General features: G+C 46.0%; 1 protein-coding gene across 2 annotated transcripts in view; it reads left to right on the forward strand.

Moving 5' to 3' along the window:
- Positions 1-1,504: 1,504 nt before the first annotated feature.
- Positions 1,505-25,055, forward strand: part of BDH2 (3-hydroxybutyrate dehydrogenase 2) — a 29,298-nt gene continuing 5,747 nt past the window's right edge. Inside the window, exons 1-8 of one of the 2 annotated variants that reach the window (XM_058666701.1) lie at positions 1,505-1,778; positions 4,981-5,126; positions 7,787-7,866; positions 8,995-9,073; positions 14,939-15,035; positions 16,157-16,265; positions 19,706-19,766; positions 20,465-20,578. In XM_058666701.1, the coding sequence (XP_058522684.1) occupies positions 7,795-7,866; positions 8,995-9,073; positions 14,939-15,035; positions 16,157-16,265; positions 19,706-19,766; positions 20,465-20,578 (532 nt within the window). In that variant the 5' untranslated portion in view covers positions 1,505-1,778; positions 4,981-5,126; positions 7,787-7,794. Of the gene's footprint in view, positions 1,779-4,980; positions 5,127-6,317; positions 6,498-7,786; positions 7,867-8,994; positions 9,074-14,938; positions 15,036-16,156; positions 16,266-19,705; positions 19,767-20,464; positions 20,579-25,055 lie in introns of those variants that run through there. The other variant, XM_058666702.1, reaches the window with a different exon arrangement.

Consider the following 25,055-nt stretch of genomic DNA (forward strand, 5'->3'; position numbering starts at 1 on the left):
AGAGAAGATCTTCCATCTTCTGATTCACTCTCCAAGTGACTGCAGCTGCCAGAACTGAGCTAGTTTGAAGCCAGGAGCTTCTTCCAGGTTTCCCATGCGGGTGCAGGGTCCCAAAGCTTTGGATCATCCTCTACTGCTTTCCCATGCCACAGGCAGGGAGCTGGATCGGAAGTGGGGCTACTAGAACACGAACCAGTGCCCATATGGGATCCTGGAGCATGCAAGGCGAGGACTTTAGCCACTAGGCTACCATGCTGGGCCCAAGATGGGCACCTTCTTCCAACTGTAATTATACTGTGATTGTATTGAGCCATGCTTGATGCTTTTCCCAGCACTGCTGGCTCTGCCATGCCACAGGAGGCTGCTCTCTCTCTCCCTTTCTTTCAGCAGCTCCCCAGATTTCTAAACTATGCCAGTTCTTCCAGAACTCTTAAGTTATAAAAGAGAGAAACCAGCCCCGTGGACAGCCCTCCATATAGCCAGAATGCTGGACACACATGCCACTCTTGCCCTGGCCAGGGAGAGCCCGTTGGAAGAGTAATGAGGTGTGATGGCATGGAGGGAGAAGGGAAAGAACACGTAACAGCTCTTCATACCCATCTCGGTGAAGCTGTTGTCAACTTCACACTCATCTGGTGTGTTGCAAGTTCTTCACTGCTTTCTGAAGTCCCCATGAAGGCGTTTGAGTCTGCACGGTGGTGTTCAGTCAGTGTAGCTTCTGAAAAGTAAGAGCTGAGATTCCTGGTCCACCATCTTGCTATCTCCCCTCCCCAGAATCTTGTTTAATTATAATGATCTAAATTTCAACATCATGAATGATTGTGAATAAAGATGATGAAAACCAGTAGTGAAAATTAGAAGAGTATTAAAAAGCAATAACGTGGTTGGACTACACTGTGATCATCTTTAAAGACAGACCAGAAAAGACAAAATATTCTACTACACACAAGTCATATTGTGCTAGTCAAGGGTTCCAAAAAAACAGACCCAATAAGAAGATAAAGATTTGCAAAGGGGATTTACTAGGGAAGTTGTCTGACACAGTGATGGAATCTAAAAAGGCCAAGAAACCATTTGCAAGCTGAGAAATCCTTAATGTGGCTCAGTCCAAAAGCCTCAGAATCAGGAAAGTCAAGAATGTAACTAAGCTCGAGGCCAATAGCCTTGAAAGTCCAGCAGAATCCTGGCATCCTAGGGCTGGAGAACCGGGAGCTTCAGTCAGTATCCACGAGCAGGAGAATGAGTGCCCTTTTCTCTGTCCTTTTGTTCTGTCCACACCCTCTATCAATGGAAGGTATCATCCTCACAGACACACCCCGAAACCATGGCTGAATGCCCCTGGATGTACCTTTATCTAGTCAGTTGACACCTGAAATTAACCATCACAGGCATTATATGCAGGGAAGTTTCAAAAGCCTGCTGTTCATTCTGCATCTATTTTGTGCCAATCATTCTTTCAGACACTGAAAAGAGCTGCCAGTGTGGAATTCAAATTATAAATGGCTCACATGCTTTTTATGAAGAGTTGATCACAATGTAACGGCATGGGAGATGTGGTCCCTAGCCTTGAAGACATTTAATCTGGTGCCAATACAAGGGAGTGAGTGAGAATTCAAAATACCTCATGATTCAGGCACCTTTAGAAGAAACATTATTGAAGATCACTAAAGAAAACTACAGCAACATTTTTTAAAAGAATTACACATGGCCAACAAACAAAACCTACTCGGTGTCACCAATATCAGCATCAAGGAAATGCAAATCACAACCACAATGAGGTTAATATCTCACTCCAACTAGAATAACTTTTTATGTTATTAGGAGGCATAGGCACTGGTTCATGTCCTGGCTGCTCCACTTCCCATCCAGCTCCCTGCCTATGGCCTGGGAAAGCAGTAGAGGATGGCCCAATTCCTTGAGACCCTGCATCAATGTGGGATAGCTGGAGGACATTCTTGGCTCCCTGCTTCAAATCAGCACAGCTTGTGGTCATCATGATCATTTTGGGGAGTTGAACCAGAAAGCGGAAGATCTCTGTCTCTCCTATCTCTGTAACTGCCTTTCAATTAAAAATACAAATAAATCCTTAAAAAAGAATAGCTGTTATCAAAAAGAAAATAGGGCCCAGTACAATGGCTCAATTGGCTAATCCTCTCCCTTCAAGCAGCAGAATCCCATATAAGCACTGGCTCATATCCCAGCTGCTCCATTTCCCATCTAGCTCCCTTCTTGTGGCCTGGGAAATTACCGGAGGATGGCCCAAAGCCTTGGGACTCTGTACCTGCATGGGAGATCCAGAGGAAGTTCCTAGCTCCTGGCTTCGGATCAGCTCAACTTCAGCCATTGCAGCCAGTTACAGAGTGCACCAGCAGACAAATCTTACTGTCTCTATATCTCCTCCCTGTAAACTGCTTTTCCAATAAAAAAAGAAATCTTTTTTTAAAAATAATAAAAGAACAAGTGTTGGTGAGGTTATACAGAAAAGGGAACTTTTATGTACTATTAATGGGAATGCAAATTATTACATTGTTTTGGAAAACAGCATGAATGTTCTTTAATAAAACTAAAAATATACCTACCATTTGATCCAGCTATCCCATTTCTGGGAATATATCCAAAGGAAATTAAGCCAGGACATGCAAGAGATACCTGCATTTCCAAGCTCTTAGCAACTCTGTTTACAATGGCAAAGAAACAGACAACCAAAATGTCAATGGATCAATAAGGAAAATGTATATATGCGTAATTGAGTATTAGCTAGGCATAAAAATGAACTTCTACCACTTGCAACAAGGCTACTGGGCCAGGCCTCTAGTTCTGTGCTCTTGACTTTGGGCTGGTCCAGCCCTGGCTATTGGCAGTAGCTGGAGAGTGAATCAATGGATGGAAGATCTCTCTGAGTCTGCCTGTCTCTGTCTCTCTGCCTTACAAATAAAACAGGGGAAATGAGTAAATAGAAACAGTATGCATGTGTATATAAATAATGTGTGCCTAGCAAGTGAATGTGGCAAAAATGTTAGACATTATTAAATCTGTGCATGCTTATTGAACTCTTTTTTGTGCTTGTCTATATAATTTGAAATATTTTTAAAGGAAAGGGAAACAAGAAGTGTTGGAGTCAGCCTCTATGAGAAAACTCTCCTATTCATACAAGTCTGTTACAAGTCAGAGGAACAGTGTTGCTGATAGGAAACTAGGGAGCACATGGGGGACCCCCCAAAGCTGCAGTGCCACAGCCAAGACCATTTGTGAAGACATGTGGAAGCACTATGCAAGGCCCTTTTTACCATCACTTTCAGGAAATTTACGTAGCAAAGTCTTCCATCATAATAATTGCTGTCATTGTGGCCAATGTTGTGCTGATGGGATCACGCAGTCCATCTTCACTGCATCCCGCAGGTGGATGCTATTTCCCTTCATTTTACAAGTGGAGGAATCTGAGGTTTAGAGTTAAGTGACTCACTCAGGTAACCAGTGACAAAAGGATATGCAACGCCATCATCTCCAGTCTTTGTTTTCAACCACTGTGACTATTAAAGATCCAGGAAACAACACTGGAACAGCAATGGCCAGCACAAGCTTATTCACCTAATATGAGATGTCCGGAGGACCCCTTATAGGGCTCTTGATTTGACGTCTTCACGCAGACCTTGCTCTGTCCATCCTTACTGTATGCCCTCTGGCTGGTATTAAATGCACAGAGTATCTGCACTGAACCAGGACGTTCATCCACTTTCCACTAGAAAGGAAGGGAGGTTCTAATGCCTGAAGCTTTTCTGTTCAGGGAGGAAGCCATTCTCAGGAAAAAAAAGCTTTGACACCTCTAACAGCAAAGGAACCTGGGAATTGGAGCTCTGTTTTCTAGCCATTGTTTTAAAGAGATTTATTTTTACTGGAAAGGCAGATTTACAGAGAGAAGGAGAGACAAAGATCTTCCATCTATTGATTCACTCCTCAAGTGGCTGCAATGGCCAGAGCTGAGCCGATCTGAAGCCAGGAGCCTCCTCCAGGTCTCCCTGGTGGTTGCAGGGTCCCAAGGATTTGGGCCGTAGCTTACTGCTTTCCCAGGCCACAAGCAGGGAGCTGGACGGGAAATGGAGCTGTCAGAACATGAACCAGCACCCATATGAGATTCCGGTGCATGCAAGGTGAGGATTTAGCCACTGAGCCATCAAGCCAGGCCATTTTCTAGTCATTTTAGCATGAAAGGTGGGAGGAAAGAAAACTGGAAGGTGTTGAGGAAAGCAGTCGATATTGACAAACAGCCTTCAATCACTGCTAAAGCAAGAATTCCCACCCCTGTGCATAGGGCTCACCCCATCTTTATGGCCTGCTGGGATCTCTTCAGTCGACCCTGGGTCTGGCTGTTATACTCCTCTCTCACAAGCCTCCACACTATGACTCCAGCTCCATGTGTCCATGAGGCCACCTCAGTGTAGCCAATCCAGCTGGCATTCTGCCACTAAATGGATGCTGGTATTAGGATAAATGGAGCATGGCAAAGCAATTGCCCACATAGTGCCTTAAACACAAGAGAGGTTTCAATTTGCTCCCTCAAAACAGTCCAGGTCCATGGCCTGAAGGGCATCCAGAAACTTGAATGACCTGGAATGTTCCTTCTGCTTTGTTACTCTGTTGTTTCCCACGTGGAGTGTCCAGTTCATCCAACCCTGACTGCCTCAGAACAGCAGTTGAGACACAATTATTCCCACATCCCAAGGAAGCTGTAAGGCACTTATCCAGTTCTTGAATATTTATTTATTTAGTGAAAAAGGAAGAAAAAGCAGTGTCAATGTTTCATCTACTGAATCACTACCCAAATTAATACCCAACTCCAAGTGTTAACCACTGTGCCGCACCCGGCGCCTGCTTTTACACTTTGACCCTTCTAATGAGAGTCAACAGTTCTATCCAGATTCCACTAGGTGGCAGCATGATTGCAAAGTGCATAAATCATCGGAAAACCTTTTAAAGACCCAGAGAAACTGAACCCATGTCCTGAAGACAGAACCTGAACTACAAATCCCAGGATTCATTATCAAGCACGGGACTTGCTTCTGCACAAAGGTCTCAAGTCCATCATTCCTGCCGGGAACTGGAGGACGCCGTCCATTCTTTGCTGTAAAGTAAGATTTCCTAATAGTTTAAAAATGGAACTTTGGACGGGGGAGAGGGGAGGTTTAGTTTTGAGACGTTGCTTGTTCTGTGGATTGCCTACCAGAATCAATCATAGCTAATAAATCAAGATAAAAGTGGGTTGTAAGGAATTTGCAGCTCTGGCATATTTGCTACAGTTTTAAAAAGTAGAATTTTTACAGTATCTGTCCTAAGTGGACACCTTCTTCCTGACCCCTGACTACACAGAGAACTTCTGAGATTGTTCTCTTTGTGTTTCTGCTCATCAAGAGTTACCATGCTCATCCCAACATTGAGAGTCTGGGAGCCAGCGTTCTCTGCTTTCACACTGGGTTTAAGAGTCTCCTTGTTCTCTATTCCAGGCCATATTTACCCTCGCTTCTCCAAAGAAATCCAGTGGAGTGTGAGGCTGCAGCTTATCTGATTCTAAGGCACTGGCCCCAACATCTGATCCCAGAACAACAGGGGAGCTGGCTGGGGGCTGGTGCTCAGAGAGGGCAGAAAGTGTTTCAGTGAAGGCTCCTGGGGAGTCACAGGTTCCAGGGGAGAATGTTGAAATATACTGAATTTTTCTCTCAACTTTGTCTGTGTTCAAAGTGCAATTTTTATCTCTCGTTTTGAAAGGAGAAAAAAAAATAGTGTGAGTTCCTTGCATCCTGGTAGGTGAGGCACTGTAAAGCAAGCGTCCCCCCCCCAAACCCCCGGCTTGACGTGGATGCAGGCAACAGCCAGTTCCTCTAACGTGGTCGTGTTAGTCTGGTCCTCATGGAAGCAGACTGAGATGAATGGGCATGGATTTGGAAATGCTGGTGTGAGAGAAAATGAACAGAGTATTAGGCAAGGCTGGGTACACTGACAGGGAAGATGGGGGTGTGGCCAAGTTGAGCACAGTCTGGTGAGCTTCCCCAAGACCAACTGGACCTTGCCAGCCAGCTGGGCCGTGGCTACGCAGCTACATAGCCCCAGGACATGATCACTCCTCTGTGCCGTGTGTATTCATGCATGGAGGACAATGGCTTCAGTACAGGCTCAGCCACTCAGCCTTGCTACAGCAACGCCTGATCTCACAGTCACTTTCGCCCTCTCCCTGGTGGCAGAGGTGATGGGGAGTGGGGTCTGTGAGGCAGAGCCCAGACCTGGGCCAGCAGGTACCTGGAGACAACTCTGCAGGAAGTCTTCTTTTAGCCCTGCAATCGTAAAGCCCAAATTTGATATCAGACCTGTGGAAGACCAGGCAAACCACTTTATCTCTTTGAAATGAGCACCTGGTGTGACCGGGCACTGTGGCTTGTCACTGAACTGCTTCGCAGATCCACTCATCTCTCTCCCTGCTCCAGTCAGTGTGGAAGGTTTCCACCGAGGTAATGGAGGTGTCAAAGGCAAAAAGGGCCAACTGGGAACAGCAAAATGAAAATGAAAGTTTGGCTCTTGGGAATGGGACTGCATTAGCACAGAAAGGACTTGCTGAAATGCCTCTGGGGACAAGGGCAGCAGCTGTACTTCTTCGGGTAGCAGTTAAAGCAGAGCAGCTTGATCCCTGCAACTGATGGAAGGTGGTTCACTCAACACCACCCAGCTCCATCCCACCGTCCTTGTCACCACAGCCGCTGTATTCTCCTAACCCACCCACTTGTGTTTACAAATGCTGGGAAACAATGCTCTCCAATTTTTAGCCTCCTTTGCTGTTGGGTTGGCCAATTCACACAGATCTGGCCAATGAGATCTAGGCTGACTTTTCTTTGGGCTTGTTGGCTTTTGTGTCATCCTTCAATTTACTCTTTATGTGGGTGCAATGGCCTGGAGCAGAACAGATGCTGTGAGTTTGTACGTACATTATGGCATACATTAAGGACAGATGGAGCAGGAGCAGGAGCCTGGGTCAGTGAGGACAACCTCATCCCAGAGTCCTTGGGTTCTTCCCCACCCCAGCTCATGGCTGCATTCCTCCAGCTCCGTGAGCTATGATCCAAGCATTGGACAAATAGCACGTACACATCAAATTTCCCCTGCAGCAGAATTTCTCCATTCTGCCTTTTAGCAACCACCTATTGTGTCTGTTAGAGCACTTAAGCATGGTGAAGCTTTCAAAGAGGAGCAGCGGAATTGTGGGGTGGACTGTTCACAGAGCAAGGGTCAGGAAACCTGTGTTTAGAGCTGCCCCTGTTGTTAATAGGTCCTGTGGCCTTGGGCAGGTCCCGGCAGTTTCCTCATCTATGGTTTCCTCTTCCAGTCCTTTTGTTCAATGACTTTCTGAGGCCAAACGTTTCCAAGGGGCAGGAGAGACCACAGACTTTGGTAATTCACACTGCAGTGCAGGTTCAGCAAAGAGACGTTGAGAAGCAGCCCCCAGCCATTAGGACACAAACTGCCCCAGCAATGTGTGCAGGGGCACTGGGAGGCTAGTGCTGGAGAAGATTTGCTGCCTCTACTCAGAGGCTGTCCTCTCCAGGAGCTGAAGGGTTGTCAGCTGAGGGCTGAGTGGGCTTTCTGTACAAAGCTGAGTATCCAGCATTCTTCAAGAGGTCGGGTGGTGGGGAGGCTTCTTTGAACACAGGTGCTATCTTCAGTTCCTTAGGGGAACACGATGAGCTGCCTGCCTAGATGTCACTGCCTGCACAGAAACCCCTGACATCTCTGGATGAAATTACAGGTCACGTGATGGGGCGGCTGGACGGAAAAATCATCATCCTGACAGCTGCAGCGCAAGGGATCGGCCTGGCAGCTGCCCTGGTAAGTTACTAGCTTTCGTTGTTTTGTTCCCTTACTCACTTTTGAAGTATTGAATGATGTAGTTCTTTAATTCTGCTCTACTTCTTTTGAAATTGGCTTTTGTGCTTCTGCTGTCTTTAGTTACAAGTTGAAGTCACAGCCCACGAGGCAGATGAAGGCACAGATGCTTCATGTGTCACAGGTGCGGCGTCACTCACAGCTTTGATTCTGAGAAGCTGATTTATCTGCCTCGGTTTCTTTGCACCATAGAAACTCAGAGCAGGAGCCCTTTGAATTATGTAGCTTTCTGAAATTGTGCCCATGCAAATGTAGAACTCCAGATATAAAACAATCAGTTTACTCTGTGTGCTGGTTTATATAGATTTCTCCCAAATTATACCCCTCAGCTGCATTAACAGTGTGCCACAAGTGTAATGGTAGAGATGCTTCGACATTTAAGAAAGCTCAATCTACTCTTCAGAGAAGTGTTGAAGTAACCCATTGTTTTCTTATTTGGAGTTCAGTCATTTCTCAATAATATGATATAAGCAGACTAGAGTTATTACAAACAGAATTATCGAGGTCAGAATTGTATAGCAAGTTAAGTCATTGCTGCCATGCCGGCATTCCATACGAACACTGGTTGGTGTCCCAGCTGCTCCACTTCCAACCCAGTTCCTTGCTAATGACCTGGGAAATTAATGGAAGATGGTCCAGGTGCTTGGGCCCCTACACCTACATGTGACACCCAGATGAAATTCCTTGCTTTGGCCTGGTCCAACCCTGGCCATTGTGGCCATTTCACTGTGAACCAAGGCATGATCCTGTCTCTCCCGCGCTGACTGTAACTCTGAACAAGCCTTAAGAAGAAAAGAAAGGATGATTGTTTTACAAAAAGTCACAATTCTGTTTTATATTATTCAAAGGAGCAAAGTCAAATGGTTAGCAAGATGTTTGACAAGTGCTAATTAATGGTAAAATTAGTAACAATGAGAATGTATGAATTGAGATTAGGTAGTTTGAAATTGCACCTATGTCATGGGGAAAACAATGAAAACACAATAAATAAGGGGAAAGACCAAATCACTTTCTCTTCATTCAGGTTCAATGAAGTAAAGACAGGCTTGATGTATACTTTTTGTCTCCCAGGCTTTTGCAAGAGAAGGTGCCAAAGTCATAGCCACAGATATTAATGAGTCCAAACTCCAGGAACTGGAAAAGTACCCAGGTAAGCCACTCAGCAACTGGAACTAGGAAGTTGGCCTCTGCTGGCTGTAGTGAAGCTAGGATACTACTTATGTAAGGAAAACTTCTTAGCTACTCAGTGCCCCTGCTCTGCTTTTTAGCAGCAGTACCTTCTGTGAGCCTACAAACAGAAGTCTCTGAACTCCAACGTTTAAGAAAAATCTGAAAATGTGTGCCTAATTTTTTTCAAATTTTTTTAGAGATTTATTTTTATTTTTATTAGAAAGTCAGATATACAGAGAGGAGAGAGAGGAAGATCTTCTGTTTGTTGATTCACTCCCCAGAGGCTGCAAAGGCTGGAGCTGAGCCAATCCAAAGTCAGGAGCCAAGAGCCACTTCTGGGTCTCCCACGCAGATGCGGGGTCCCAAGGCTTTGGGCCGTCCTTGACTGCCTTCCCAGGCCACAAGCAGGGAGCTGGATGGGAAGTGGAGCTGCCGGGATAGGAACTGATGCCCATGTAGAATCATGGAGCGTGCAAGGTGAGGACTTTAGCTACTAGGGCTACCATGCTGGGCTCGGTATATATGATATATTTATGATATAGTTCCATAGGCTCAGGTAAGATTTCCCCTCGCATGCACCCCTTTCCCTCTTCCCACCCCACTGATTTCCCCTATATTATTACAATAGTATAGTCCTTTAGCAACAGTCACAAGTCCAACATTTTTCTATTTAATTGTCTCCTGGCATTGTAGTGGTAGAAAACCCTGTATGGTCAAGATTTATCCAGCAGGTAGAGGGATTTGATTCCAAATTACTATGTTACATCTGAAAGTTTAACAGTTATTGTGTTACCTTTTAAAAGTTACTGCTTGATTAACAGTAACTGTCCCCATGTGTGTAGTACAGTGTGGCAGTTCAATATGTGCTGGGAACATGGCACTCAGCCTTTGCCCCCTGGGACTCACACCATGACTGTGGAGCGCCCTCTTCTGTTTGCTCATGCACGATCCACGTGGTTATGCAAGGTCTTCAAGCCCCACTCCCCTAGGCTGGCACTGTCCTCCAGCAACAGGGTCGGATCCACATGAGTGATTTCCAATTTTTTTTTAAATTTTATTTTTGATAAGTTTCACATGTTTGATTAGGGTGTGAAGGGTCAATGACTAGAGGAAAGTGGGTGAGACCATTCTTTTCACTTTTCACATTCTCTGGGGGGAGATAAGGGGAGAAGCTACACCCAGCCTCCCAGCCATCCCTGGGTCCCAGTGTGTGGCTTGCTCCGAGAGTCCTGCTCAAGTGATTTTGATAGTTCAAAAGGTCTGTATTGCTGCAAATCTCACCACTCCAATTATGATGAACTCTCTCCAGAATCCACTGGCTGACATAGTCGACTTTAGAGTCTCTACCCAGGTTATTCACTGCCAAAACTTGGCTGGGGTAGTTAATTAATTTGTTCTGCCCTCTGTTATGGCACCAGGTGTTCCCTGCAGGCTCCAGTGTACACCAAATCCTCCATATGCATCTGGATATGCTGTCCGCTGCTCCTTCTAAGCCACTGAGGAGGCCCAGCTCTGACACATGAATTCCGTGGTCAGACCATGGAACCTGAAATTCTCTCCATGGTTGGAGTTCTGAGTCCATTGGTTCAGTTGGGGGGAGGGGTTCCCCAAGAAACCTATATGAGGTGATCCCAAACTTGATTCTTGTATGTGCATGCCAATCAAGGGTTAGTTGCCCAAATCAGCCTACACACACTGTTAGTTTCAATTGCTGGGTCAGTTCTGTCTCCAGCTCTATCTTCTAAGTAAACTAATGGGTGTAGCAGTCCAGCCTGATCCTGGCCACCACACACTTGGCCCCCAAGCAAACCAGTTGAAGCTGCAGTCTAGTTGGAGCAACCTGCAATAACCACCATCAGGCCTGCACCCTGCCCTGGTTTCTGCGCTTGCCAGCATGAACAGCAGACTGGTCTAGTCTATCCCATATCCCATTTAACTACCATACATGCCTCTGGTTCTGGTTTCCATGCTCACCAGAGGGAGTTGCAGCCTGTCAGAGAGGTGCCTGTTATTTCCCTAATGGGCTTACTCCCACTCCCAGATCTTGCACTCTCCAGGTGGTTCTTCAGTTTAACTTGACAGAGTTTGCCCACCCACCCCGTATCAGCATCTGCCAGCTGCCAGCATCTGCCAATCAACCCACACCCACTCCTTCTTGTGCATGTACCAGGAGGGACAGTCCACTCAGCCTGGCTTTCCCCAATCCAGCTTACATTCAAGCCAATAGGTGTAGTGGCCCTGCCTAGCCTGGTCTGTCCCCAGTCCCATCTCTCACGCTCACCAGTAGGAGTAGTGGCCCAACAGGGGAGCCCCCTGACACACCCACTACCAGGTTCACCCCCTAGCCCTGGTTCTGACTTGTGCTGGTTGGGTGCTGCAGCCTAGTCTGGCATGGCCTGCCTCACCTTGGCATTTGCCAGTGAGTGCTGTAGCCTGGCTCAGACCAGCTTTCCCTCAGTTCCAACTCATGCTTGTGAGGACTACAGCCTAGCCCAGCCCAGCCAGCCCCAAGTCCTGGCCCTCATGTGAGCTGGCTGGTATTATGGTCTGACCTGGCATGACCTACATACCATTCAGGTTCTTGGATTTGCCAGCAGTGACATGCACTGGCCCAGCCTGGCTTGTCCCAGACCTGAGCCAAAAGTATGCTGGTCGATATAATTACCTAGCCTGGTCTGGACTGCTCTCTTTCTTGGCTCTTGTGCTCACCTGCAGGGACTTTGTCCCAACAGAGGAGTTCCCCAAGCTCCTCCATCAGAATCCCTCCCAATGCCAGATCTCACACCCTCCTTGGGTCCATGGGCCAAACCTACTTAGTCCATCTCCTGTTGTAGCAGGAATAGTAGCCTTTCCTGACTGGCTGTCATCCATTCTGGTTCTTATTGTTGGATGCTACACCCAGCCAAGCCTAGTCCACACCCAGACACAGCTCACGCGTGGCTCAGCAAGGGCAGAGACTTGGTCCTGTTCATCCTATACTCACCCTGGCTCTGATGATCGCCAGTGGGTGCTTGAGTCTAGCCCACTCTTGCACACCCCACACCCAGCCATACCCATGCCGAGGGACACTGCAGCCATGTCCAGACCAGATAGCAGCCTCCACTCCAGTCCCTGCGCTCACAAGTGGGAACCACAACCCAGCCAGGGCTTCCCCTTAGCTCCCCAACCAGGCCTGTTCCCAGCCACAGATCTCACATTTGCCAGTGGTTACTCTGACCCAGGTTGGCATAGCCCATGCCCTATCTTAGCCTTTACCTTCAGATGCTGTAGCCTGGCCAGGCCCAGTTGGCCCCCAGTCCTAACTCTTGTTGGCGGATGTTGGAACATGGCCCTGCTGTCTGCTCCCATTCCCTGGCTCATGCAAACTGGTACATGTGATAGCCTATCCCAGCATGACCTGTACTCCATCCTGGTTTCTACACTTGCCAGTAGGCTAAGGTTTGCTTGGCCTTGCCCATTCTGCCCCCTTCCAAAGCCACTCCCACAGTTGCCGATGGATGAAGCTACCTTGCCCAGTTTTCTCAATGCTCATTTCTGGACCAAGTGCTCACCAGTGAGAGCTATGACCCACTAGGTGAGTTTTCCAAGTTCCCCCACTCGGTCCACTCCCAGGCCCAGATCTCACATATGCCAACAGGTGCTAAGCTCTTAACCAGCATGGCCTGTCCTATTCATCCCGGCCTTTGTATGGGATGGTGGATGTTGCAGCCCAGCCTGCCCCACACCCTGTTTTAGGGTGCTCATGTGGATAGTGCAGCCTGAACCTGCCCTGCCTGTTCCCAGCCCTAGTACCCATGTGAGTCGGTGGAGTTCCATGGTCACGCCTAACTCAGCCCATCACCACCCCAACTCTTAAGCTAGCCAACAGGACTTGTAATTCCATAGGATTGCACCCAAATATCTCCCACAGAATCCAACCCCAGACTGGTTCTCTTGCATGCTGGTTGGTGTCATGGCCCAGTCTAATGGTGCCGGGATCTAGTCCTGCCAGACAGGCCCCCAGTCCTAGCTTGCATGTGGGCTGGCATGTGACAGTCAGCAATTTTCCATGCTAACAAGCCCAGCTCAGGTCTCCCATGTGGGCTGGGGCATCGGTCTGACCCATAAAGGTCTTCCAGTCTCTCCCCTCCAAACTACCAGGTCTCAGTCCCCTCACTCACCTGCAAGTTACAGTGGCCTTTTTGTTGGGAATCCATCAGGAGTCATTTCTCACCTGCAAGATATTCCCAGGATGATCCTCACTACTCCATATCCCCTTGCTCCTTTGCCTAATCAACCCACAATCCTTGTGCCCAGGAATGCATGGGTTCTCCGGTCCAACCATCTGAAGCACAGTGGGTGGTAGGTTGGTCCAGTGTTCTGCCACCCACCATGTTCCCAAGCTCCTGACACATGTGCTGGCCTGGTGCCTTAACCCTCCACATACCCCAAATCCAGGCCCATTGAAGTCTCCAAGCCTAATCCACCAGCACACCAGAGCAGCGTGCTGACATGGGGCTTCCCTGTGCTCTCTTCATGTTGCCCAGGACCAAGCACACGAGAAAACCCCCAGGTTCGCTCCACCTGCCTAGAGGTGAGCTCCCAGGTCTCCACATGCCCATTGGTGCTATACCCTTAGCCCCCCACCCCCCGCCCCAACCCCTCATTCATAGGCCCCACAGGCTCCCTGCTGCCTCCTCAAGGTCGGAGTGTGCCAGCACATAATTTCCCATTTTCTAGTAGCCATTTTTTAAAAAGTGGAAGGAAACCTCAGGAGGGAAGCTAGAAATGGTTAACATGAGCCCCCAGGAGTTACTGCTGACTTTGAGAAACACCTAATGCAGAGGGGGGACTTGGTGATAAAGGCAGTACTCAGGAATAACTCCTACTCAATTTAGAAAAGAGAGAAGGAGGGAGAGGGGTGAGCTTATTATGGGGTTTAGGGCATGGAGCAGCTAACATGGAGCCACTAACAAGGTTTGTACTAGTGGGGTGGCCCCCTGGCAAACTAAGCTGAGCCTCCACCTACAACATCAGCATCCTAAGTGGGGGTCGGTTCAAGTCCCTGCAGCTGCACTTCCAAACCTCTCCTGCTTATGTCCTGAGAAGTCTGCAGAAGAAGACTCAAGTCCTTAGGCTCCTGCCCCCATGTGGGAGAACTGGAGGAATCTCCTGGCCCCCAGCTTTGGATCAACTCAGTCTGACCATTTCAGCCAGTTGGGGAGTGAACCAGTGGATGGAGGATCTCTCTCTGTCCTGCCTTCTCTCTCTCTCTCTCTCTCTCTCTCTCTCTCTCTCTCTCTCTCTGTAGCTCTGCCATTTAAAAAAAAAATAAGTAAATAAACAAATCTTTCTTAAAAATTGAATGAGATTCTTTTTTTTTTAAGATTTATTCATTTTATTACAAAGTCAGATATACAGAGAGGAGGAGAGACAGAGAAGAAGATCTTCCGTCCGATGATTCACTCCCCAAGTGACCGCAACTGCCGATGCGCACCGATCCGATGCCGGGAACCTGGAACCTCTTCCGGGTCTCCCACGTGGGTGCAGTGTCCCAATGCATTGGGCCGTCCTCGACTGCTTTCCCAAGCCACAAACAGAGAGCTGGATGGGAAGTGGAGCTGCCGGGATTAGAACCGGCGCCCATATGGGATCCCGGGGCTTTCAAGGCGAGTACTTTAGCCGCTAGGCCATACCGCCGGGCCCTGAATAAGATTCTTAAGACCCTAGCAGCAGCAGACAGTTCTTTGAAGCCTACCTGGATAGATGTTACAATCTTCACACTTCCTGTCTCAACACAACACAATTTTCGATGCTAAGCATTTTTTGGGTGATTGTAGATAAACTATGTCTGTTACTTTTTCAGGTATTCAAACTCGTGTTCTGGATGTCACAAAGAAGAAACAAATTGATCAGTTTGCCAATGAAATTGAGAGAATTGATGTTCTCTTTAATGTTGCTGGGTAATTCAACCCTTTTTCATGTCACTTTCCTGGAAAAAGATTTCTAGAAATGTTATTTAAGTTTATGTTGGTAATATGACAGTAAATATTCATTTTGAACTATGATAAAATTCCTGGGAAATATGGTTAGATTTCACAAAGCACTTCATGACTCATAAGATTCAACAAATGAGGTAGCCTGAAGGGTGGGCATGGCCTTGGGGCTTAAGGGCAGTGACAGTCTGCACAACCAGTGTTGTAATGTCTACAAAACTGTCCTGTGTGTTGCAATGTGTGATTAAAGCAGCGATTTCTGATCATTTATTGCATGAATAGCCTGCTCATCCTCCTATAGAAATATATCCAAGTACCTGCGATAGCGAAGTCAGAGTTTGAGCATGTGCTGTGTTGTCAGCAGTGTCATGATGGGCAGACACAGCGTGGCATTCCTGCCATCAGGAGGCCAACATTCTAGGGTACTGCGCACACAAGTGCTGTGGGGCACAGGTCTCAACCACCGGGAACATTCTGTAATTAGCCACATAACTTTGGTTCAAACCACTGAGTCAGTAAAGAGTTTGCTGTTTTGCAAGCTTCTTTGAAGAGTTGTGGAAGTTCGTGTATGAGTCATGTTTTATTCTACCTGTTTGTTCTGTATGATAGAAGCATACCTGTTCACTAGCTATATCATCTTGCTATCCCAAGATACGGAGACGCTTGTTTACCCTGCAATTTTGACTTCTCTTGAGAATGATACATCTCTGCCACCTGAGGGCAGTGTTGCTCTGGAAATAGAAGCTAATTAGGGCACATTTTCAGTCCTGAGTGATTTGTTGATTGTCTTTGGCGGTTTGGATGTGTTCCATTACAGTTGACGTACACCTTCTTATGTTTGCTGACCCCAAACTCTTGCCTGTTTCTTTTAAAAGAAGGATTTTTTTTAAGATAACAAGCTTTGCAACTTAGTTTTTTAGATTCCTAACAACCTAATGTATTAAGTGATACTATGTTCAATTGCTTAAAGTTTGGGTAAAAGGAAGAACACAATGGCATAAACCAACAAGTGACCATAGAAATTAACAGCAAATGGACTAGAAATTTCTGTAGTGACAGTTTTCTCTCCTCTTTAATTGCTCTTGCAGTTTTGTCCATCATGGAACTATCTTGGACTGTGAGGAGACAGACTGGGACTTCTCAATGAATCTCAACGTTCGCAGCATGTACCTGATGATCAAGGCGTTCCTCCCCAAAGTAAGACAGCCACCACCACCAAAATGAGTGCCACGTCAGGTCTCCATGCTGGATATCCCTCCACCCCCAAGAAAGATCCTCCCTGTGCTGATGGGTGGTCAGAGCTAAACTAATAGCTGAAACCCAGGGCACATTTGCATGAAGGCACTATAAATGAATTCCTTTAATTTGCCAGTTCATCCATTCAAGGAACATTTATGAAGTGCCCTCCTGGACTTTACTTACAAGGTGAAATTTTCATAGAGATCAGAAAGAAGTGGGGAGAGAATTCCTGGCAGAGGGACCAGCAGGGAGGTACATGGGACCAGAACAGTTCTATGAAGTAGGTGATGTTTTCATCACTTCCACTGTACAGACTAGAACGCAGAAGTCAGGTAACTCGCCGAAGGTCACCTGACAAGCCAGTGGCTATTGAACTGAGGTTTGAAGCTGGGAAGGCCAGCCTCTCCTTGAATTTCAGTGCCTAGGCACACACTCTCCAGACAGGAGTTCCTATCGCCTTTCTCTCTCTGAAGGATCTTCCTTTCCCTCCTGTTTCAAACTGAGCTGTTGAGGTCCTGGACAGGTGAAAGCTAGCTCGTGCTGAAGACAACATTCCTCCTTGGTCGGCTTCTTTTGAATCTTCCAACCATCACACAACTCATCCATGTTCTAACTTCATTTTCAAACAAGTGTTAAACACCCCTTGGTAATAAAACACTGTTCTGTGTGCTCTAGGAGGAAAATGTGGGAAACAAACAGCCCAAACTTCAAAGGAGCTTATAATCAGGAATAGCCAGACAGCCTACACTTGGGCAATGAAGGGGAGAGAGAGAGAGAGAAGAGGAATTCATCCTCAGGTCCTGGTTTACCTGTCTCCTGCCCTTGGAAATTGACCTGACTTCAGAGACTGATCTTTGACCTGTACTCTCTGGCTTGGCAGGCTACTGGGGTTGGTAAATTTCCTCTCTGGTGCAGCCTGGAGTTGTAAATTAAATCCCGATGAAATGCAGAAGAGTAGTTTTGTATGGCAATTCCAACTGAATTTGATAGCTGACCATACTAACTGCTATCCAGCTCGGGGCAGAGAAGCGTGCTCAATGGCACAGCAGGGCTGAATCTAAGCTGTCGGTATCCAAGCCAATGTCAAGGAAGATCCAGGTGAACTCTGGCAGGAAAATTAGAGAAACTGACTTTGTAATAATACTGTTTAGTGCCTACAAGGAATCTGTGGGTGAGCCCACATAGTGCTGAGATAGCAATTTTTTCAAGAAGCAAATTGCCTTCTTTTCCTATTGGAGTGTATGAGAACCCATGTTGTTGGAACTATGTTGTGTGGACTATGTTTTTGGAAGTCAGAGATGTTCATCACTGGCTGTGGGAATGGAGCAGAGGCTGTGGTGAAAGGGGCGCTTACTTCACAGTGGGCAAGACTGTTGCACATGAATGAGACTCACTTGCAAAACGAGTCAACTTCCTGTGTGACACACTTGGTAAATACTAGTTAAGGAAGCTGGGTGGGTCATAGTGGAGCTGAAACTTAACCTTGTGTTAAATCTTAAAATACATAAATGCCAACTTGGAAATTAGTTTGCCTGTGACTTAAATCATCTTAGCAATAATCTATGTGAACCAATAAAATTTATTTATTTTTTTAAAGATATTTAATGACTGGGTGGGATATGGAATTAGCAGATGGAAGATCTTTCTCTTGCTGTGCCCAGATTTTGAGATCCCCAGAAATCACCAGGAGTCTGAAGTTGATCCAAGTGCACAGGATGATTTATTCAAGATCGGCATGTCCGAGCCTGGGTTCTTGTTTGAGAGCAGGCAGCTGGCAGAGCACCATTTGGCTGGCTGGGACCAACACCCCTTACCAGAGTGTGGCCCCTAATGGCACATTCATAGGGTTTTTACAGGGGCAGTCCACAATAGCTTGAAAAGAGGCAATTCACAATAGCCTGCAAGGTGAGGGGAAATACCACACATTCCCTACCTATCTCGGCTGGATAGCCCATGCCTCCAGCAACTAAGGGAAACACCCACTTAATTACTCGGAGCCACCTGTGAGATAACCAGACTTAGGTGGGCCTTAATTCATAAGAATTGGGGCCAATCAGTGCTAAAGCTCACATAGGCCGTTTGTCCTACAAGCTCACATAGTTTCTTAATGGTTGGGATTTTGATACTGAGGTTCTTCACTCTCTGTCCCTCCTCCTCTCTGTATCTGCTTTTCCAATAAAAATAAATAAATCTTTTTAAAAATTCTCATTTTAGGAAGGGAATTCTATGTTTTTAGGACACAACCCTAAGTAAATGAGGCTCACCATCGTTGCAGCCCATCCTACTTCAGTAATCACCTCCATCACCCACAGATGTTCCTGCAGCCCTAAGCCTCTTGCCAGCCTGGCCTAAACCATCACATCAGCCTCTGCTGGTCCCTTCTACATGGTGCCAGGATCATCATCTATACAGACCCGATTCTGAACATGCTGCTGCTTCTCCATTTCCGACCTTTGAGTCCAAGGTGTCTCCTACAGGATAAAACCCAAGTTCTAAAACGTTAGCCCTGTTGACCTCTACAGCCTCATTTCTCCCACACTCAGGCATGCCACCCAACCCACCCATCCTCCATTCTGCTGCTGGAGCCTTTACACGAGCAGATCTCAAAAAGTTCATGAGAAATGTGTATTTAGCAAAATGAGTCATGAGTTTCAGCGTTTTTGCACCAGAGTAAGCTTTTTTTTTTAAATTATGTTTTTCCACGAACACTTTGAATCCTCTTGTGCATGTACTAACATTTCCTTGAAATGCAGTTTTATTTTTCTGAGCAGCATTCTGGTTTTCAAATCTCAGCCTCAGACTTCCTCCTCAGGAGCTTGGCTCGGTGTCCCCTCAGCCTGGATAGGTCCTTTCTGCCCTGGATCTCCCTTCAATCCCTGCGAAGTTCTCTAACGTCACTCAGTGTGGCTGGTCTTGTCATTCAGATGGCCTGTGGCTAGGGACTGTGCTGTTCATCTTTGAATCCCTTAGACCTAGCCCAATACCTGGCCACCATAGACATTCAACAACAGATATGTGTTAAATAGAGTCATGGTCGCCCAACAGCAGAAACACGTGATAATGATTGACATCCATTCACATCCCGTTTAGCTCAGAGTTGGTTCTTGATCTTGCTGATGCTGCTTTACCCCAGAAAGGTGGTAATCCTGCATGGAGCTCTAAGAGTACGTGTACACAGGCCATCCAGGCCCAGTAGTGGGGTGAGATGCCGGAGTTTCACTGTCAAGACCACTTTACTTAATGGGTAATATGATGAGCAGCTCTGTTCTGCAAATCATGGGGAAAGTCTTTTGAAGATGTATTTTCAGCCTGCAAGAGTGCAGGGGTTTTTCTGTTTTGTTTGGTTTTGTTGTTGTTTTCTTTTTTCTTCTTTTTTTAATGCGTCTTGTTTTTGGCAGATGCTTGCTCAGAAGTCTGGCAACATTATCAACATGTCCTCGGTGGCTTCCAGCATCAAAGGTCAGTCTGTCTCCTTCTGGGGATTGTGACACTCATAGGCATTCAGAATTCAGTCTAAAAGGGGACGGGGTCGAGTCAGGCAAACACCCATCTTCAGGGTGGTATTGTTGAGAATGTGAGAATGGTGACAGGTTCTTGGGAAGTGCTGCCACTCTGTGGAGGAAGTGGCTCCGCCCCAGTGATGGGTTTGAGGATTGCTTCACAAACACGTTCCTGGGACCCTGAGAAGTAAGTACGGTGAGCTGCAGGGCTAGGAGAGCAGTGCAATATGGACATCCTGCTGCAGCCTGACTCAAATGGATTTGTGAGTCCAAGCAGCAATAGCTGCTGCTGAGATACTGTTCCTTCTCTTACACATGGAGTATTCCTAAGAGGGGAGTGCAAAAAAGTGCCTAGGTCTCTTTTATTGTTTATTTTCTTTTGGAATCAGCTTAAGGGTAACTGCTGAGAGAAAAAAAAAAACACACACAACCACTGTTAAATAAGTGCAGCACCTCAATACCTAAATCTCGATTAAGCTGTGCCTATACTAATACTATTTGCCTAGTTTTAAAAACAGGCTCTGTTAAGAGAGAAATCTGATCCCACCTTTTTGAAAGGTGAGGCAGTATGACAGTGGCTCCTGGGGAAATGTGCTTGAGTTCTTTTTGGTCCTGACTTGGATCCCTTCCATCACTGTGCAATATCTTTGCCCTTAGGAGTTGTGAACAGGTGTGTGTACAGCACAACCAAGGCAGCAGTGATTGGTCTCACCAAGGCTGTGGCTGCAGACTTCATCCAGCAAGGAATCAGGTGCAACTGTGTGTGCCCAGGTGAGCTAGGCCTGTCAGGCACTGAGCTTGTCCTTTCTCACATCCTGCTTGCTACTGTGAAAGATATCTACATAAGTTTGTCTACCACATGTTGTGTTGTATTCCATCACTGGGAGAATTTCAAAGGAAAGAGAATCTGGTCTTATGTAAACTAACCATCCAGTGGTCAGTAGGAATGGAGATCCTACATCATTAGAAATGAGTCACAGATGCATAGGGTTTAAGTGCTACTCATACATGGGACAATGGAGGATCAATTGGCTGAGAGACAAACTTGCCAAAGCTAGCCATTTTAGAAGCAAACCAGGGGTGACTTTGTGTGGGCGGAGATGTCAGGGAAAAGAGTAGACTTTGTACACAGAACAATGGAGAGAATTGAGGAACCTCCCAGCAAAAAGGGGTTAACTGCTAAAGTTATTTAAATCACCAGGAGTGAAGTGACCCAGAGGTTCAAAAGGAGGCATTAACCTTTGTTAATGCTGTACCTGGGGAGCCAGCAGGCCATGATCCACAGGCCAAATCTGGCACACCACTTATTAAATAAAGTTTTATTGGAACACATCCACACCTATGAGTATTGACTGTGGTTGTGTATATGATATGAATGCCAAAAAGAAAAAAAAATGGACTGTCTGGATCTTTACCCAAAATGTGTTGATTCTCCTATAAAGAAAAGAAGGCAGAACTTTCTTTTTCTTAACAGTTGTGGGATGTCTATTAAGTAGTGTCCAAACGAAAGACCTTCATTGCATTACCCCCTGTTTTATTTAGGATATAGGGAGACAAACTCAGATTCTGAAGCCGACATCTCACAGAAGCAGAACAGGCTATAAGAAGTCCAGTCAGCAATGTGACTGGGAAGTATTTATACTTAGAAAATGGAAGTGAAGTATAAAAACGGCCTGGGCTTGATACAATGGTTTGATTGGCTAATCCTCCACCTTGCAAGCACTGGGATGCCATATAGGCACCAGATTGTTGTGTCCCAGCTGCTCCACTTCCCATCCAGCTCTGCTTGTGGCCTGGGAAAGCAGCAGAAGACGGCCCAAAGCCCTGGGACCCTGCACCCACATGGGGGACCAGGAAGAAAGCTTCTGGCTCCTGGCTTCGGATTGGTCAGCTCTGGCTGTTGCAGCCACTTGGAGGGTGAACAAGTACATGGAAGATCTTTCTCTTTGTCTCTCCTTCTCTCTATAAACCTGCCTTTCAATAAAAATAAATAAATCTTTTTTTTAAAAAAAAAAGCTTAATTGCTCACAACTCACAGTTGGTCTTATTGAAATAAAAAAATTGACCCTCTGTGACTGGTTGATATTCAGCTAATATAACTGGCCTAAAGTCAGCTGCATGTGTCACAAGTTTTGTAAGTTGAGTCTTTAGTTAAGTTGACGTGCTAAGCCAGGCTGCAGTTCATTATGGAAGGACTCAAATGGGGAAGCATCTTCAGGCTGAATTCAGGACAAACAATATAAATTACCAGTATATCTGTCTTTCATCTCATTTCACCAATCCAAGATGGATGCATGATGCTTAATAAAGGTTGATGTCCTCTGGAAAGAAATCAAATATTATAAGTCTAGAATCAAAGTGTCATTTGTTCACAGACAATGTTGGGGATTATACAGGGGGATTAATTTAAAATTTAATTTAATTAATTTAATTAATTTAAAATTACCTCTGGGTCTTTCTGAACATCAGGGCTTATAAGAATATGGAGGAGTTGATGGAGAGGACAGTGTGTCATTTGCAAAGTCCCACAGGAAGTTCACATTGAATCTTATGTTGATAATCACTGACTTAGAGAGGGTAAACTACTAAATATCACTCAAGCTGCAGAATTTGAAAGATCAAGATGTTTTCTTTCATTTTTCTCAAAATAGAAATGTAAACACAGATACACCCGGGGGTTGGGAACCCACAGGCTACATGAGACACAAAATCATCTGATCTGGCCCTATCGAGGCAACCAAAGAGGTGACTGGAACATCTGAAAACTATATAGTGAGCTATTTTGCAAGTTGTTCATTTTCTATGGCCCACGAACACTTTTATTTATTTATATATTTTAAAGATTTTATTTATTTTTATCAGAAAGTCAGATATACAGAGGAGGAGAGACAGAGAGAAAGATTGTCTGTCTGCCGAATCACTCCCCAGGTGGCCGCAACGACTGGAGCTGAGCCGATCTGAAGCCAGGAGCCAAGGGCCTCTTCTGGGTCTGCCACGCAGGGAGGGCGGGAGGGTGCAGGTTCCCAAGGCTTTGGGCAATCCTCGACTGCTTTCCCAGGCCACAAGCAGGGAGCTGGATTAGGATCCCATATAGGATCCCAAAGTGGTTTTTTTTTTTTTTTTAAAGATTTTATTATTATTGGAAAGCCGGATATACAGAGAGGAGAGACAGAGAGGAAGATCTTCCATCCGATGTTTCACTCCCCAAGTGAGCCGCAACGGGCCGGTGCGTGCCAATCCGAAGCTGGGAACCAGGAACCTCCTCCGGGTCTCCCACGCAGGTGCAGGGTCCCAAAGCTTTGGGCCGTCCTCAACTGCTTTCCCAGGCCACAAGCAGAGAGCGGATCCCAACGTGTTTAAGGCAAGGATTTTAGCCACTAGGCTACCATGCCACGTCCCACGAATGCTTTTACCCAAAAGACCCTTGGCAGATAAAAAGGTTTTCCATCCCAGAAAGGAGAACACAGGAGAGTCACTGAGTTTCCATTGCACATACTGGTAATTCTTTCATCTAGTGATTCTTGTGTCTGGCTGTTCTTGCAGCCATAGAGCCAGGGGCGTATAAGGCAAAATGATTTGGAAACTTTGGCTGTTTTAGCAGCTGGATTTATTCAAAGTTTGGAAAATATGTTATCAGACTTTCTGGGACAAGGAAGTACTTGTGATTCAGCAGTCATAGGAGAAAAGCTGAGGAATAATGACTGTGGCTGGCGTGGCAATGAATCTCCAGCCAAACTTACAAATGGGCACAGGGTGCCTTTCCATGTCACGGACACGATAGAGTCAAGTAGTAATAGAGTCCAGTAGCAGGCTTGGCCTGCTCTGCAATTTCTACTTAACAGCCATCAGTACCAGCCGTATCTAAGATCTCATGCTCATCTAATTCTGTGGGATGAAGTTGTTAAAGCTGTAATTTTTTTTTTTTTAAGTACAGTGAAGGAGACAGAGGAAGAAAAAAATGGAGACAGAGAGAGAGAAATCTTCCAACCACTGGTTCACTTCCCAAATTTCCACATCAGCCAAGACTAAGCCAGAGCAAAGCCAAGGGCCTGGAACTCCATCCAGGTATCCCACATGGGCAGCAGTAGCTCCCAGAGCACACAGCAGCAGGAGACTGGAAGTAAGGCAGAACCAGGACTTGGACAAGGTACTTGGATACTGGATACAGTTGCACCAAGCCTGCATCAAACACTCACCCCCCAAACTGCAAGGAGTTTGAAGAGAGTTTTTTTGAAAATTAGTGCTGATGACATGTTTCTGTCGGTGAAATTTAGGGTTTTAATGAGACTGTTGATAAGGAAATTGAATTAAATGTTATCAGAAATTGAGTGAAAGGGGATCTTTGTTACATAATTTCAGAAAATTTCTCAGTACATTTGCCTAATTTATGCAGAAGTAGAAAATGCTTCTAATGTCCTGTGAGCTCTAGCTATGGAAATTTCCATCCAGAATGTTTTAAATATTGCCTGTTTCTAAAATAGGAGGAGAGAGAACCTGAAGAAAGGGTCCCAAATAGGAGCCAGGAGTTCAAATTGTAAAGATGCTCAGCCTGCCTGGAAAAATGGGAAATGACACTAAAATTAAGAAAGAGATTGGGGAAAGTAAAAAAGAAAAAGAGAGAGAGAGAAAAAGGAAGGAAGGAAGGAAAGGAAGAAAGGAAGAGAGGAAAGGAAGGAGGGAGGAATTGGGTATGGGTGTTGTGGTACACCAGGTCAAACTGCCTCCTGCGGTGCCCCAATCCTATGTCAGAATACTGGTTCAAGTCCCAGCTACTCCATTTCCAATCCTGTCTACTATTAATGCATCCTGGCAAACAATAAATTATGGCAAAAAGTGGCAGCAACATGGAAGACCTGGATAGAGTTATAGGTTCCTGACTGTGGCCTCGCCCAGCTCTAGTCACTATGGACATTTGGGGAGTGAGCCAGTGGACAAAAGCTATCTTGTTCTTGCTCTTACTCTCATTCTGCCTCTCAAGTACATGGAAATAAGTAAACTTTTAAAAGGGGACTTCTGAGCAAAGATTGGGAGCATGATCTGAAGATGAAGCTGGTGGTGTGACTAAAATAATTTGCTACAACCACCCGAGGTTTTTCTCACTCTGAAAAGGCCCCCTCCAAAGAGAATTTATATAGTTTATGAGGTTTTTTTTTAAAGATTTATCTATTTTATTATAGTCAGATATACAGAGAGGAGGAGAGGGAGAGAGGAAGATCTTCCGTCCGATGATTCACTCCCCAAGTGAGCC

Source organism: Ochotona princeps, chromosome 7 (genome assembly GCF_030435755.1).
Source record: "Ochotona princeps isolate mOchPri1 chromosome 7, mOchPri1.hap1, whole genome shotgun sequence".
Lineage (NCBI taxonomy): Eukaryota > Metazoa > Chordata > Mammalia > Lagomorpha > Ochotonidae > Ochotona > Ochotona princeps.